General features: G+C 48.4%; 1 protein-coding gene across 1 annotated transcript; it reads left to right on the forward strand.

Annotated features, from left to right (window-relative positions):
- Positions 1–137: 137 nt before the first annotated feature.
- Positions 138–1,151, forward strand: LOC107291456 (platelet-activating factor receptor-like). The gene has a single exon (XM_029284946.1). The coding sequence runs from the start codon at positions 138–140 to the stop codon at positions 1,149–1,151; it is 1,014 nt and encodes a 337-aa protein (XP_029140779.1).
- The last annotated feature ends 620 nt before the right edge of the window (positions 1,152–1,771 follow it).

The following is a 1,771-nucleotide window of genomic DNA, read 5'->3' on the forward strand; positions in this document are numbered from 1 at the left end:
CTACTCTATCCACCCACTTCTAAGAACATCCATCTTCATGAGTTGATGAACTTCACCTTTTCCCACCTTCTCTGTCTTCTAAGTTCTTTTACTGTGGCCTGATCTTCTTTACCTTCCTGTCTTCCAGGGGTGTTGGGATGAACAACTCCACCGTTGCGGGGCTGGCAGATGTCCAGTGTCAGCTCAACGACCCTCTGCAATTTGTCCTAGTGCCAGCCACTTATTGCCTGGTGTTATGTGTGGGATTGCCTGGCAATGTGGCAGCCTTGCTCGTTTTTCTTCAGAATGGGCGAGTCAGGAAAGCCATCCGCATCTATCTTCTCAACCTCACCTTGGCAGATATCTTCTTCAACCTCACCCTGCCGTTCTGGATTACCTACTACCTAGCTAAAGGACACTGGGGTCTTCCAGAAGTCTTCTGCCGCTTGGCTGGAGCCATCTACTATCTGTCCACCTACAGTGCCATGGCTTTTATGACCCTGATCAGCCTGAACCGATACTGTACGGTGGTAAAGGTAGAACTGGTTCTGAACCGGCCCCAGGGGGCTCTGATCAGCTGTGTGATGGCCTGGATTTTGTGCCTACTTTGTGCCGTTCCTTCATTGACTAAGCAGCAAACCCACCAGGCAGAGTCCACCAGCTTGAAATGCTTTGAACAGCACTCAGGCCAAAGAACCTATGCCTATGCTATGGTGGTGATCTTCACTCTGTCTTTCTTGGTTGTGCTGGGGACCTACTTGTCTATCATGAGAACACTGTCCACTGCAGCTGGCACATGTCAAGGTGGCCACCGGCGCAGAGCACGCGCCATGGTGCTGGGCATGCTCTTAGTCTTTGTGGTCTGTGTGGCACCTTATCACCTCTCCTTGGTTCCTTGGGTCACTGACCAAATGTCGGGTTTGGCCTGTAGTCCTCCATCCTTCTTGGATAACCTTCACATGTTGAGTGTGGCTCTCCTGAGCCTAAACAGTTGCATTGACCCTCTGATCTATTGCTTCTCCATCAAGCGCTTCAGGACTGATTTATGGACAATGGTGAGAAAGACTGCCAGCTGCCGTCCCGTCCCTTCATCTCTGCCTCCACCTCTGCCAATACCATCAGAAAATCGAGTTCCCCCCAACCTCAGGTCTTCTTCCTTAACCTCTTTATAATTGGGAGAAGGCCACATCCATCCAACCGGATGAAATTACCTCAAGGTTTATTTTGCACCTTCTGGATTCAGGGCTTTTTCTTGGCAGAGGCCTACTGACAGAAAGACCTCTTGATAGGCTTCTACTTTAACACACCAAGTTTTCTTGGCAACTTTTTTGGGACCAGCTTGCCAGTAACCTCTTCCTCTAGCTGAAGAGTGACTAGCCCAAAGTCATCCAGCTGCCTTCTATGCCTAAGGCAAGATTCGTCCTCGCTGTCTCCCCGTGAATTAACCCTTAGGCCAAATTGGCTTTCAGGTCAACCTTATTCTCAGAGTTCAAATGGGGAGACGTTCCAGAAAGATAACAAAAAGCAGAGCCCAGGGACTTGTGAGGCTAGCATGCACACCCTGAAGACACATATCATTTGGATGAAGTGTTTAAGAGCGAAAAAGTTAAACCTTTGGGATAAGAAATGTACTCTCTGGGTATTGATGGGAAGTGTTGTTAACAAGTTAACAAAGAAGGTTAGCTGTAAGCTGAATTTATGGATCTGCAGTGCAAAAGGTAAAGGAGTCCCTCTGGATTTTACTCTGCTAATTGTAAAGGGTGGTGGTCATCTCCGTTTTAAGGCCATTGAG

Source organism: Protobothrops mucrosquamatus, unplaced genomic scaffold, assembly GCF_001527695.2.
Source record: "Protobothrops mucrosquamatus isolate PMUCROS unplaced genomic scaffold, P.Mucros_1.0 scaffold1131, whole genome shotgun sequence".
Lineage (NCBI taxonomy): Eukaryota > Metazoa > Chordata > Lepidosauria > Squamata > Viperidae > Protobothrops > Protobothrops mucrosquamatus.

Coding starts and splice junctions, on each gene's coding strand:
- LOC107291456 (XM_029284946.1), top strand. CDS start 138: ATGAACAACTCCACCGTTGCGGGGCTGGCAGATGTCCAGTGTCAGCTC.